General features: G+C 35.7%; 1 protein-coding gene across 4 annotated transcripts in view; it reads left to right on the plus strand.

Moving 5' to 3' along the window:
* FMN2 (formin 2) overlaps positions 1-13,046 on the plus strand; it is a 152,983-nt gene that overhangs the window by 19,901 nt on the left and 120,036 nt on the right. For 2 of the 4 annotated variants that reach the window (XM_033056683.2, XM_033056685.2), the window contains exons 3-4: positions 9,719-9,863; positions 11,606-11,614. In XM_033056683.2, coding sequence (XP_032912574.1) covers positions 9,719-9,863; positions 11,606-11,614 — 154 coding nt within the window. The remainder of the gene's footprint in view (positions 1-9,718; positions 9,864-11,605; positions 11,615-13,046) is intronic. The other 2 variants (XM_033056684.2, XM_033056686.2) reach the window with 1 other exon arrangement.

The following is a 13,046-nucleotide window of genomic DNA, read 5'->3' on the forward strand; positions in this document are numbered from 1 at the left end:
TATTCTCATTTTCTTTATTAATCATGCTACTGGTCGCCTCTACTTCTCTGTCTTAGAAATGTTTATTCAAATCTTGTGTCTGTTTTCTCAGTAATGCAAGAGATTTGGTTTGATTTTTTTCTCCCAAGATATTCCAGGCTTCAGTGTAGGCCATTAAATAATAGTACATGCCCTCTTTTTAATTTCTTTTAATTTCTGTCTGACTGCAATTAAGCAGTACATTAAAAGTAAAGACAACTTTCACAGCTTTTAGTTTATTGGTCTAGTTTTATAATAGCTCCTAGAATTCAGTTTAATTTAAATTCTTGGCACTTGTGTCTCTGCTGTACACTGTGCTTTGTAGATGTTATGCTTACTCCTTTTTTTCATATAAGGCAAATGTGAAGGATCAACAAATGCTGAATGAGAGTGCGTAATCTTCAGAGAAATAGCAGCTGTCATCACATTTAGGCTGAGGATAATGTTCAGTTTCCAAAGGCTTATATATTACTCAGGTCTTTGGATAGATTTTAATGATGATTGGAGATGACATGTTCATGGAGTATCTCTGAACTTTTTATCAAATTAACCCAAAGGACAGAAATTTTAGAACTGTTTCAAGAACATATATGAAAACCTGCATGTTCAATCTTGGCCTGTTTTATCAATTATTTCTTTTGAAATGGTTGATGACAGTTGCCCAGAATAAAAATTTAGTCTGAAAAATACAAGTTGAACAAAGCTTTAAAAGTAATATACATAGAAAAGGGTTGGTGTTTTTTGGATTTTGTTGTTGAGAAGCAGTGGAACCTTTTGTTATAGCTCTCCCTTCCGACTCTTAAAATGCAAAGAGTGTCTTAACAAGTAAATGCTCAAAGGCAGGTACTCTGTCTAGGCAAGTGTTGCCTTTACTGCTAGTTTCCCATTTGCTCAGGAGGCTGCTAATTATTGCTTTATGTATGTAATGACAACTTACTCATCAGACTGTCTTTAATCTGTTATGCTTCTGCTAGTGTTTTGTAAAAGAAAACAGGATTTAACTAAAAAATTAATAAAGCCAAGCAATTAAATGAGCAACCTATAGAAAGATAGATTAGGAAAATCCTACAGAAAGCTTGTTCCCTGAAAAATTTGCTTACCTTTTGAATAGTTATTGTCTTTTAAACTTTTCCCCTTTTTAGCAGTTGTGAGTTATTGACGAGGGTTTCTAAATATTCAAATTAAAACAAAATATCTTCTGAGTGAATGATATGTAAGACATCAATGCCTTTTGAAAAGTCTTACATTGACAATCCATAGAATTGTTAAGGTTGGCAAAGACCTCCAAGATCAACAAGTCCAACCTTTAACTCAGCACCATGGTGCTCACCATTAAAGCATATTCCCAAGTGCCACATCCACACTCCTTCTGAATGCTTCCTGGTATGGTGATCCCACCACTTCCCTGGGCAGCCTGTGCAATGCCTGACTACCCTTTCAATGAAGAAATCTTACCTGATACCCAGTCTAAACCTCCCCTGGTGCAGCTTGAGGCCTTTGCCCCTTGTCACTTGCTAGCTGTGAGAGTTACCTACCTTCCTACAAGTAGTGAAGCTGTAGTCTTAAGCTTTTTAGCATCTTACCTCATTATATTATCCTATGAGAGTAAAATAATCACAGAATCGGCATGCCCTAAAGGGTGCATCTTTGGCAAGAATGCAACCGCCAAACTTTTCCTTCACCTGTTGGAGGGTCAGTTTTTAATAAGTAAAATCTTATCTGCTTAGCTCCTCTCTTAATAATTACCTAGGGTATAAGATAGCTATCTTCACAGAGCCATCAGTGATGTGAATAAATTATAAATATATGCATTAGAATTAAACTGTTCATAACAAGGAAGAAGCTGGGATTTTCCTATCAATGTGAGGCAAATTTCTTTAACATCTCGGTGCTAAGAAATACTGGCAATACTTCGTGTTTGCATTTTATCCAGTAGTTGCAATTAGCACACACTGTGGATGTGTAGTCCCTAATTGTGACTTCATGTTTTAGATTTTCAATTTCGCATTGTATAGTTTTAAGCTACAGGCAGTTTTTTCTTTCATAGCACGTTCCTACTTTTTTTTCTGAAAAACTTTTCAAGTAACTTTGTGTTGTTTCTGAGCATTAGGCTTAAAACAGCTAAATTCTGAATGAAAAATTTTGTGATAGGAGCTTTCTTTTATAATTTTGTCAGTGCTTTTGGGAAGAAAACTGAGCATACCTTAGTATCCATACTCTTCTTCTCATCTGAGGAACTTAATCTCTATTTCACACTGAAAGGTCCAGTAATGACTACCTTTCAAGTGGCACTAACAAAAAATATAATCCATCTTTCTTTCTTTGCAGTTTTATTTTGATTTGGCTATATCTCTGCATCTCTTTTCAGTTCTTCTATTTATTGTTCTTGCTGTGTTGAGTACAGCTGTTAGTGCCTTCTTGCTTTATCAACAGAGTCAGCACATTCTGTAATGAAAGGGCTAAATAAAGTCTTCTGGATGGTATCTTTTTTTGCTGTGTTATGATATGATTTTATAGAGAGTCATGTTTGGCAGTTTGGGATAGGTTCTGCCCCTTGTGCCATTTGCAGTTATGATGCCTGACTAGGCTGTCATCTGTTTCTGAAATAATGCTTCCCCAAGGAAGCACAGAGAGAGACAGCATGAATGAAAAATACTGCAAAAAATGGCTGTTTTCCTATTATCTCCTGGCCACCTGTGGTGATACAAATGCTTTCTAAGGAAATAAAGACGCTGTTTTCTTTCTGGTGAACAGTAGCAGATGGTAGGACTTAGCAAGTCGGAAAGAAGAGAAATTAGCGACATGCGGGCTTGACTTAATTTTAACTTATTTGCACTGCTGATATCAGTCTGAAAATAGATATACAGACTCCTTAGATAAACAGACTCCTTTCTCAGAAGACAGAGAGCCAAAATACAAGTGTTCCGTTTCCAAAGAACTTTCCTGAGTATTGACACCAGCTAGGAGCGCTTCAATTCTAAACTGCAGCACATAGCTGGCAGCGATGCATGCAGCATTTTTTCAAGCATACTTTCAATGCTTGGGAATCTGTTATGTAAAACTGAATGTAGTTCCATCTCAGAGTAGTATTTGTCAGAGCTGTACGTTGGCATACTCAATTGTATCAGAGTAGTACATTGGAGTCAATAGTCAATAAGACTTTAAAAATGAACAAGTGAAAATTCTGCACCAGACCAGAGAAAACAGATGGTTAATCTACTGTCTTAATCTTTGTAGTGTAGGTTACCATAGCAGTTCATTTCTGCTAAACGAAAGTCTCTATGTCTCCTCTTTCATTGCCCAGTGACACTTTGTAATACTTTGTTTTTTGTGGTGAGCAATTCTGAATTTCTTGAGTGTAGTAAAATGCAAACGGTTGATCATTGGGTTGAAGTATTGTACTTATGTTACTTCCCTACTTCCATTTCTTAAAAAAATTAATCTATTTTATCATTGTCAACTCAGACCCTGCAGTCTTCTACTCCTTTCACTCATTTTCTTTTTTTCTTTCTCTTTCTCCTTTCTGCTTCCTTGTGGTGATACTACTGTATACACTTTCAACTTAGATGTTCTATATGTAGGACGTTGCTAGGTTTTCAGGTTTCTTTTTGCAATGAACGTTGCTTGCTTTCTTGTTGTTCTGAGGAACTGCTTCAAGAGCCATATACTGAATATTAAGCTTACACCACCTGTTTAAATTTTTTAGTATCAATGAGCATATGGTGAAGGTGGTGGTCAACCTGCCACCTCAAGAGATATTTATATTTTATTACTTTCTGTAGGTTAGTTCTTTCTTCAGAAGATCAGTCATAAAAAGATGTCTTTTCTCACTTGGAAATGTGAATAAATTGAGGGTTGAATTTGCATATATTGCATGTGTTTTTCAAAGAGCGTTTTTACAGTAGTAAAAACTACATTGTCAAATAGCATAGATGTGAAAGGAATTTTCTAAGGAAGCATTTGATTCAGGTAATTCAAATTTTTCAGAATCCAAACTTACCAAATAACTATGTCAGTATAAATGAAAACAATTCCTGAGGAAGCAGCTTCTTGTCCCAGCTTACATTTTGTGGTGAGTCAATGAAAGGACAAACCCTCAGGTCATGTCAGTAGTAGCTGATAACCTGGTGGTCTTGGGATGTGGCCCTCCAAGTGAGTGTTCTAGCTGGATGTGCAGAGGCTAGGTCTTGACCTGTTTTCTTGAAGGCTAACCACTGTTTCTTCTTCCAAGGAAAGTTTACTGTAAGCTTACCAGTTGAACCTATTCAGCTCTATTAAATGTGGGAGTTACTGGGCAACAGGAAGACCCAGTTACAAGGGGTTAGGCAACAACACTGGAACAGAATGAGAGTAGATGTGGAAATCTGAAATTTAGTTGCCTGGTTTCCTTTCCCCATGAGAGCTCCAGCTGCAGGGCTATTGGCTCTCTTTGCCTCTCCTGGGACACAGTGTTGAATTCTGAGCAAAGTTTGATGGGATCAAACATGTTTTTTCTCTTTGATTGAGGAGACTTAAGTTATTTCATGGGAAATAAATGTTTAATGATTTTTGAAATGTGAAGTGTTTTTAAAGTCATTGTTGAGGCACACTGGTTCCCTGAAAAGAAAAAAATCCCTTTGACTCAAGTAAAATTCTTATGTAATAAATTTAGTTCATGAGGATAGTGCTGCTTCAGCTATACATTACAGTATTATGAAGGACTTGCTGTTTTTCAGCCTTGGAAAGCATCTGTGCTCGCTAGTGCAGCCAAAGGTAGCACAAGTAAAGGGCTGTGTTTAATCACTGCTCTGGTTCTGTCAGTGGCAAGACAGGGCTTTGTTACTGAACCTGTCCTCAAAAAGTAAACCACTTTTCCCATTCTTAAAAGTATTGATTTCTTTATTTTAAAAGCTGCTTAAAATAAAGCGGTCTCCTGCTGATAAGAGCATTTTGAGGTAGTCTGGCTCTAGTTTCTCAGACTAAAACCTTGCTTCTACAGTTAACTCTTTGCATGCAGTGCAGAACATGCAGTTGACTTTCTTTTATTTTAGAGGCTGTATACTTAGTGTACTAGAATGATTAAACCTCCTGCATGGAAAAATATTCCTTCTTTGCACTTGAAACAGACTAAATGCCAAGAAATTGTATACAAATGTAGACAGGCTCTTTGGAGCTCTTAGCCTGGAAAACACTTCTGAGACATGGAGTCTGGTCCCTTTTTATCCCAGGTAAGACAAGGTGGAATTCCTCTGTGAGTTTATCTCATTCCATCTTAAATGCAGGTATACTTTTTCCTCTCCCCATTCTTTGACTTCTTCCCACTAAAAGAATGTCATTCTGAATGATTTGATGAGTAGGAACTTCTTGTAAGTACAACTTTGTGTTTACTCCTGGCCCATTTATACTTGCCTGAGAACATGCAACACTTCTGATATTCCCTATTCATGACAACATCGAATGTTTATGGTACTAGTGAAAAAATTTTCAAGTTTACTATTTTAAAAAAAAGACGAATTTCTGCAAAAAAGAGCCCTATTGCATCACAGCTCAGCCCAGGAGCCATCAGGCAAGTTGGTATCAATGGACTCTCCTGTAAGAAAGTTTAGAAGTACTGCTGAAATGCTTCCTCCCTCCACTGCTTCCCAATACTAGAGCATTGTGCTGCTGTACTGCCTCACCTTCCCACCTGGCTGTGCTTTGATTTTTTCCTTGAGAACTGTCTAAATAAATCTGGTCAGATATTTTTCCCCCTTGATCTTCACATTGCTAATTCATGCTTTTGCAGTCATTGGGGGCAAATGTATATACACTTATTGCTATTTCAACTCCATCTCCTATGCTGCTTTTAAGCCTTTCTCACAATGGCTATTTTTTGTTCTTTGAACTGGAAGCACATAAATAGCTGATTAAAAACTGAAGCAACATGGAGCAGAAGGTTGTGCTACCTGTTTATCTCCAGGAGAAATGTGGCATACATTTAAGGTTTCATGTTATATTCCTACAGTGAGGGATATACTAATCTGTAATTCAGTCTGTGGCCCAGAGAACAAAACTGGTCTCTCTCTGTGAAAAATGTGTGACCCCTTTTCTGAAAGGTCTAGGCCCTCCAGAATGACTTCTGATGTTTGCTGCAGGCCCAACTCATGGCTCTAGTTTTGGGTTCACCAGTTGCATGGCGCTTACTAGAGGCCTTTCTTTGAGTAGCTTCCAAAGTTCATTTCCATCTTTAAAGATAAGCCGGAAAGAATCTCCAGCTCAAGCACTGACATGAATATTTAATATTTAATTTACTATGTAGTTGAAGTATAACACTGTGGTAGTAGAGAATAAAAAGTTGCTACAAAAAACCATTCTCTGTGCATACTGAGAGATGTCTGGGAAGAGAGTGAGTTAAACTACAGACCTGACTCTGTGATTCTAAATGCTAGCCTCTATAAATGGTAAAATGTATATTGATTAGGTACCATCAGATCCTGCAGGCAGTTTGCCTCGCCCATGTGCAGATGCTCTGCACTTTTAAGAACCAGTAGAAAGTGCTGTGTAAGGATGTGTGGAAATGAGAACTCCTCTTGCCGTCATGTTTGGTGCACTGGACTCAGACAGCTTGAAGCTTCCAGTGTCTGCCCAGATATGAGTCTGAAAAAATATGATTTGGTTCATTACAAGGATATGTATGTAATTTTTTTCCCTCAAAAGAGATGTTTTAAGGACTAGATAGTGGTGTTTGAGCAAGATGAAGGGGAAATTCCAGATGTATCCAGAACGTGATCACGGTAAGTACATTCACTGACTGTAAGTACAATGATATTAAGTAAAAATTGCCTCTGAAATGAAAAGATGAAAGGATAAAAATTTGAATGTGGAAATCTAGGTTCATAGAGTATTTCTTTGTCATTATTAATACTTAAAACAAATCTGGATTTTTAAATTTGGATTATTTTGTTTCTTTTGCTTGAACAGGACTTCAGCATCACAGAATTGGCTGCATATCTTTCTTCAAACTGTTCTAGTAATCATGCACATTTATGGCATTATCAGATTTAAAGCAGCAGAAATGAGATGGGTTGGTATATTAACTTTGTCTTAGTTAAAGATAAAACATAAAGAGGATTAGGTTTTGGGCCATAGCTTCAGTGTGTACGAATTACGACATTCAAATTATTTGTATCTTTTGAAGGGCATGAAAGTAGAGACAGGGTTAATCTTTTCCCTTTTGAAGTATAATTTATGGACTACCAACTTTCCATCCAGAGCTTCAGACTACCTTTCTGTTATGAGAATTTTTCGTATTTTAAGTTATGTTTATAAGCTTGCAACTAATCTGAAGGTAGTTGTTGTTCAATACCTTGTTTATATGTTGAAAGTGGATATGCTTTCATTGTAGTGCAAGTCCCTTGGAGACATTTTTGAAAATCTACATTCACATCTGTAAACTTCCATTACATGAGGAGTCTATTCTATTGTCCTTCTCTGTATTGAATAGCAAATAACTAAATCCTCCCCAAAAGCAATACAAACAAAAATTACTGTCTTTTGTACTCCGAAGCAAAACTTCCATGCTGGGTTAAGAGCTTTCTACCAAGACATGTAATGTTTTAATTTATAACTGCTCATATTTTATATGCTGTAAATTGTATCAGCAAGAACATAGGTACTTCATGTTTTCTTGCCTTCATAATGTATACCATCTGTACAATAATTCTGAGGGTCCATTTTTTTTTTTAAATGTATCTTGATTCATGTAGACTAATCTTATTTCAAGAATCTGTTGCTAAATTATTGTATTATATCTCTCAAGAACTGGCATGATGAAATGTCATGTCTAGGAACAGTTTAACTGTTTGTCTTCCTCATTTATGTTATATCAACATTATCTACAAATGATTGTCTTTTTTTTACTGCCCTATAACCCTACATGTAATCCTACTGTACGTCATCTGTGCTTAGCCAGTTAACCCTGTGCAGAACATATTCTTCCCTGTGTTCCCTGGACTGTAAAAGGTGGTAGAGTAGGCAAGAAAAAAATTCTTCTGGTTTGTCTCTGATTTTTTCAAGTCTTATTTTCCTCTGTGTATTTGAGATTTAAATGGTGCAGAAACATGGGAAATAGCAAAATCCAGCACTTTTTTTTTTCCATACAGCATGTACAGGTAAAATTCCCTCTCTCTTTTACTCAAACAGTATTGGAAATTGGACAGAAACTCAGAAACGCATATCCTTTAAAAAGCTGGAAATAGACAAAGGGAAAGAATTAAGTGACTCAAAGGACTGAATTAATCAAGCCTTTTCAGATGTTCAAATAGAGTAGCAAGGTAATGCTATTCTAATGGACAAGTTTTTCGAGGAACATAGAGTTCAGGGCTATGTAAAGAACTTGATGTTATTTTTTATTAAGCTTTTTATCCATTTATTTTTACCTTTATCTAAAGGCAATGTACGTGTCTGGATTTTTGCCATACTTTTCATGCTGGGAAGGTCTAATGAGTTTCCTTTGACCCTGGCTGAGGCACCCTCTGTAAAACAAACCTTTTTTTTACTTTATTACCAGCATTTGTCTGTTCCAACTAAGTTGCTCCCAAAATAGTGTTTTCACTCTTACAACAAGTTATTTTTTAGGCAAATAAAAACTTAGTCGCATAGAATAGTGATTATCCCAAGAGCAAGCAAAATTTTCTTCCTCCTCCTGCAGATCTCTTCGAAATTTATTATCTGTCAAACTTTTTAAAAAAAGTTTTAATCTAAAAATGAAATACGTACCAGTTTTTATTCAAGCAATAGAATGAACGAAGTCTAGTAAACATCATCTTTGTTAAAAGGTATTACTGTGATATGGCTGTATTTTTGTCCTATGACTTGATTTTTTTCTTCTAGTTTTGTGCTACAATATTTGTGTCTTTCCAGATCATTTAATAGGTTGCTTGTGCAATTGCTGTGAATGATCTCTATAGAATTTACAGTATTCTAAATGTTTAATCACAAGGTGTGCATGTTGATGCAGACTAGGAGGCACAAGAATAACTACTTGAATGATGGTCATCTAAAATCTTGCTGTTAGCTTAAAGCATAAGTTTGCCCTAGTTTTCATCAGAAACTCTGTGTCCTACTTTTAATCATAGACTCAAACTCAAAGCTGTTGAGCGATAAGGGTATAATCTGATTTGAGCCTAGCAGACTGAGAATACCTTTAGCTGTTGGTTTGGATTTTTTTTATTTTACTCCAAAAGAAAATCCACCTTTTTACCTTTTTTCTAAAAAGATTAAAAGGGAAATCATAAAAATAGGGCTTCAAAGAGTGCATATATCCGTTTAATTTCTGCTGGAATAATTCTGTTCATTTTTCTTGCTTGTGTGTTTGGTGTAAAATGATTATGTGCGGTGTGGAGAGAAATATTTCTCTTCAAGCCATAAAACTGACCATATGTGACAAAGTGCAGTCATGATGGACAGAATGTGTTATTGCTCTGGAAAGTGTCAAAGAGTTCCGTACTCAAAAAGTGCTGAACTGTGTCCTAATATGTTGTTGGGTTGTAGAAAACTAAAAGCTTAATTTTCTGTTTTTATGAACATAACTATTTTAATATAGATTTTTCTTAAGACTGAAGAGCAGAAAACCAAGTCTCTCTTCATATGAGAATATTGAGCTTTTTATGCGTTTGTCTTTCTATATTAACTTTTCCACCATTTTTCCTTTTTTTTCTTTTCTTTTTTTTTTAAATCACAGCAAGACCAGCTTTATACTTGGGCTGCAGTTAGCCAACCCACACATTCAACAGATTACATTGAAGGAAGCTTTCCAAGGAGAATTCCATCTGCATGGCCTCCACCCAAGCCTCCAGATGAAGAACAAAGGCTCAAAATTTCAGAAGGTACAGTTCTTGGATACAGAGAAGATAAATGTAAAGGATAAGGGAAGCTGCTGTGTTTTAGAATCCAAAATATAAGCTTGTTGTCTTAGCTACTAACAAACACCTGATTTTGAGAAACTTGGATTAGCATCAGAAATAATGTCAGCTAGTATGAATCTAATAAAAAATATTCACCAAAAATGCTTTTTTTTTTTTGTTTGCATGTGTACCTGGCATCTGCTGAGTAATGGATTTTGCCAGGTGCTATGATCTTTTCCAGTTTCCATACCTTCAGAGCTATGAGATATGAGTTCTTTTTCTTCTTAAAAAAAATCTGGAAAATTTCAGAAGCCGACTAGTGCTGTACTGAAAGTTATTAGTGATGCAAGTCATTCCTTTGTAGATTCAACAGTCTTGTCTTGAGAGAGGGGTAGGAAAAGTCTATCTGAAAAAATAAAATGAGGTCTTGTTTACAAATCAGTTTACCTTAAAATTTTTGAGGTTATGCCACCAGCTCTTTAAGAACTTTGTGTAAACTGAAAATAAAAACCAAACAAGAGAAAAACCTCTCTTGTAGTTGACAAAGAAATTTAGAAGGGGATTTCAAGCCTGTTTTCTGTTAGTAGTGTTGATCCATAATACCTCAGGTTCTTGGAGGCTTTGCTTTCCATTAGTTACTATTCAGCAGCTCTCAACACTGTATACTGCATTCATCCCCATGCCCTCCACGGAGAGCCACTGGGTATTCTCAAATTTTCCTTTTCATTGCTCGGATTTGAAGAGTTAAGTCATTATTTCAACAGATCTCTTTACTTTTCTTTGGGACTTCTCTGCCACTTCCTCTGGAATGTGAGCAAAGCATTTCTTGCGAGGACACCTTTTACCATGGGAACACTTTACTTTTACTGGTATCACTTATTTCACAAGCAAAACAAGTGATGCCAAAAAAATGCAACACTGCTGTATTATTCTGTTTATGCTGTGCCTTTTACCAAAGGAATTCTATAGGAGATCAAGGAAACATTTCTACATCCATCTCACTGATGCAATTCAGAGTGTGGAACTCTGCAGTGATGGACTCTTGAGTTAATCCAATTTTTAACCAATGATCCCCTGTTTATTCAATGAAAGTGCTGCCATATGCAGTGGTAGAATTCACTGCCATCTACTCTGAGAGTTGTGTTTCTCACCTGGGAGACTTAGCTAATGGATGTGTACTCACAGTACGAACATAAAAAACCCAAAAGGGTGAATTTCATATAAAGTTATTTTGAGGTTTTAGCCCAGCAGAGGTTGGTCTAAGTTGACAAAAGTTTAGTTTCTCTAAAATCCAGAAGAATGTTGATAATGTAAAATATTTTGGAATGTAAAGATACACTTAGAAGTGTATTTCTGTCAAAAGGACAATACTAATAATTTTTAAATGTATTCATTTTGTATGCAATTTGTTTCCATCCTATGTTTTTCTATTATACCTACTACATGGAACGTAATGTGTACAGGACTTGTCTGTTCCTTATCTCAGCCACTGCCCTCTCAAAAAAAAGCAAAAATATTAAGAAACAGAAATAAAGTTTAAAATTGTGTATTGGGAGTGTTACTAAGTTTAATGTAAGTAGTTCTTAAGATGTGTTTACTGAAATTTTGATGTGATTTTTCAATGTAGGGCAATGGAGGAAAAGGAAAAGTTATAATTCTTTTGAATACAATTCAGGTAGATGAATAATTTAACTTTAATTGTTCACATGCTTGCCATTTGGAAGAACCTGGAGGTGAGTGATCTGAAACATGAGGATAAACACCTTCCTTAAAACTTGTAACTAAATAACTAAATTGTTGTATTTACACCTTTGCAGTGTGTGAGGAACAAATTTATTTTAAAAAAGGTCTAAACTATTATGTGCCAGGTAAAAATACTTTTTAGCCAAAAGCATTGCTTGAGAGAAGAATGCAGCAAGATGTTTATATAGAATCTTTGTTTCTATTATATACATTAGAACAATAGTAGGCCTTCAAGCTTTAAGTAAGGCAAGACAAAATTCTGCAAGGTTTTAGGTAATCCATCCTAAATTAGCAAAGTAGTTAATTATCTGTTTAGATTTTATTTAATAGTCTTGCTGTATGCTCTGTATCATGAGAAGCATTGCTGGATATGTGAAAAGGGCTATTAGAATGGTTGGGGGTTTTGGGGCAGTGGGTTTGGTCAGGTTGGCTATTGTTGTTTTGGGATTTTTTAGGTTGGCTATTTATTTAAAAACAGACATTTGGAAATACCTAATATGAATTTGGGTTCAAGTCACCAAATACTTATGCTAAAGTACTAAACTAAAATTTTTCAGTTCTGGATTCAGTTAAGGTTTTGGACAAAATGAACCAACATCACCAGTAAGATCAATGTGTATGGGATTAATTTTCTATTTGAATAACCAAACCTGTTCCTGTCTCTTCTTATGGCATTTCATCCTACCATTATCTCCTCTCAGTATATTGCCTGAATCTAAACTCAACAGGGTATTTGAAATTCAATTATTTTAATTCTTTGCTGATGACTCTATTCTACTTAACATGTAGGAAAAGGCAAGTAAGCAGGCACTAGAGCCCAGTCATCCTGTCTCCCATGGGGCTGTTTAACTACTTGTGGAGACATTCAAAGACTATGCAACTTCTGCAAAATGAAACAGTCTCAGTCCACTAAATATCAGTGTGGGTTTGCGATCTGCAATATAAGTTAGTCTATTAAATAAAAAAAAAGGACATAAAACCTCAAACAAACAAACAAAAAAATTATTTGGTTTAAAGGAAAGCTTTAATTTCTCAAACAGCACTTTTTTCCTTTCCCAAACCTTTTTTCCCGAACTGTAGTGGTAGTGTTTGGTTTTGGTGGTTTTTTTCATTTTGCATAATAAAAATGGTTGGTTTGCTGGGAATAGATTATATTTGCCAAATTTCATCTAGCTGTCCTTAAAGTTAACTGCTCAGATCACCCTGACTTCACTTATATTTAGAATCCTTTGTAGAAGAATAACATTTCTGAGGTAAACATAAGCTAGACAATTCTGTCAAATCATTAAATGTTGACCAATACATAGGAGCGGTCTGTTCCTATTTTCTTAAGTACTTTTATGTAAAGCAGGTAGTTGTGCTTATTTGCATGGCAGAAAATATTAAGCGTTGTGGGTGCAAATATAATACTAGAAAATCAGC

This window comes from Catharus ustulatus, chromosome 3 (assembly GCF_009819885.2).
Source record: "Catharus ustulatus isolate bCatUst1 chromosome 3, bCatUst1.pri.v2, whole genome shotgun sequence".
Lineage (NCBI taxonomy): Eukaryota > Metazoa > Chordata > Aves > Passeriformes > Turdidae > Catharus > Catharus ustulatus.